We start from the raw sequence: 789 nt of genomic DNA, 5'->3' as shown, positions 1-789 counted from the left end.
ACTTCCTTGTTGCCTGCTTAGACTCTTGGCACTCTTAGGTGAGCAGACTTAGTCAGCCTGTGTTGCCCTAACAGGAAAGGAGCTTGGAAGGGAAAAGGGGCAAATTGTGGTCAGCACTTCTGCTACATGAGGAAAGACTGCAGGAAGGGTCAAGTGACTCTGCAATTCAACAATGGCCAGAATGGTGTTTGGGCGGCTTACCTGGATGCACAAGATCCCAAGTGGCACATACTTGAGATCAAAGTTGATTTTGATGGGAAGCAACCTCAACTTTGTCCCCCTCCTACTCAAGACATCTTGTGGACTGAAGATAAGGCAAGCATGGAGAGTGAGACTGACCCTGCATCAACATCTCCCCCACCTCAACTGACCCCATCAATCCCTTCCCCAACTACACAGCATTCCCCTGAAGCCAATGTTATCATGATGGACTCTGATGACAAGACCCCTGCAAGAAAGAGTTTTGGGGATGAAGATTATGACTTCAACTGTGCAACCCCAAGCTTGGGGGAGGAGGAAGATGAAGAAGTGATGATTGAGGAGATTGTTTTGGCCTTGAGGCAACATGCAGCTTCTACCAGCACCACAGACATTGGATCTAGGAATCCAAAGGGGAAGGGGAAAGATCTGAAGGGGAAGGGGAAAGGAAAGGGATCCAAGCATTCTCCATCTCTCTCCCCTGAGCTCAGAGGGACATCAAAGAAGATCAAGACTGGCACAGCAACCTGCTGGAAAGGCCCTGCAGCAAAGCCTTGGCCTCCTCTGTTGAAGATCCACCCAAAGGTCTGA

The 789-nt window shown here is 49.6% G+C and overlaps 1 protein-coding gene across 1 annotated transcript; it reads left to right on the top strand.

The window, feature by feature from the left end:
* Positions 1-126: 126 nt before the first annotated feature.
* Positions 127-789, top strand: DACRYDRAFT_107092 (uncharacterized protein; the record flags this gene model as incomplete). Its single annotated transcript, XM_040768407.1, has 1 exon — positions 127-789. One exon carries the CDS (start codon positions 127-129, stop codon positions 787-789), a length of 663 nt encoding a protein of 220 aa, XP_040629054.1.

Source organism: Dacryopinax primogenitus, assembly GCF_000292625.1.
Source record: "Dacryopinax primogenitus strain DJM-731 SS1 chromosome Unknown DACRYscaffold_8, whole genome shotgun sequence".
NCBI classification, from domain to species: domain Eukaryota; kingdom Fungi; phylum Basidiomycota; class Dacrymycetes; order Dacrymycetales; family Dacrymycetaceae; genus Dacryopinax; species Dacryopinax primogenitus.
The sequence above is the reverse complement of the archived record's forward strand: the minus strand, read 5'-3'. Positions and strand labels throughout refer to the sequence as shown.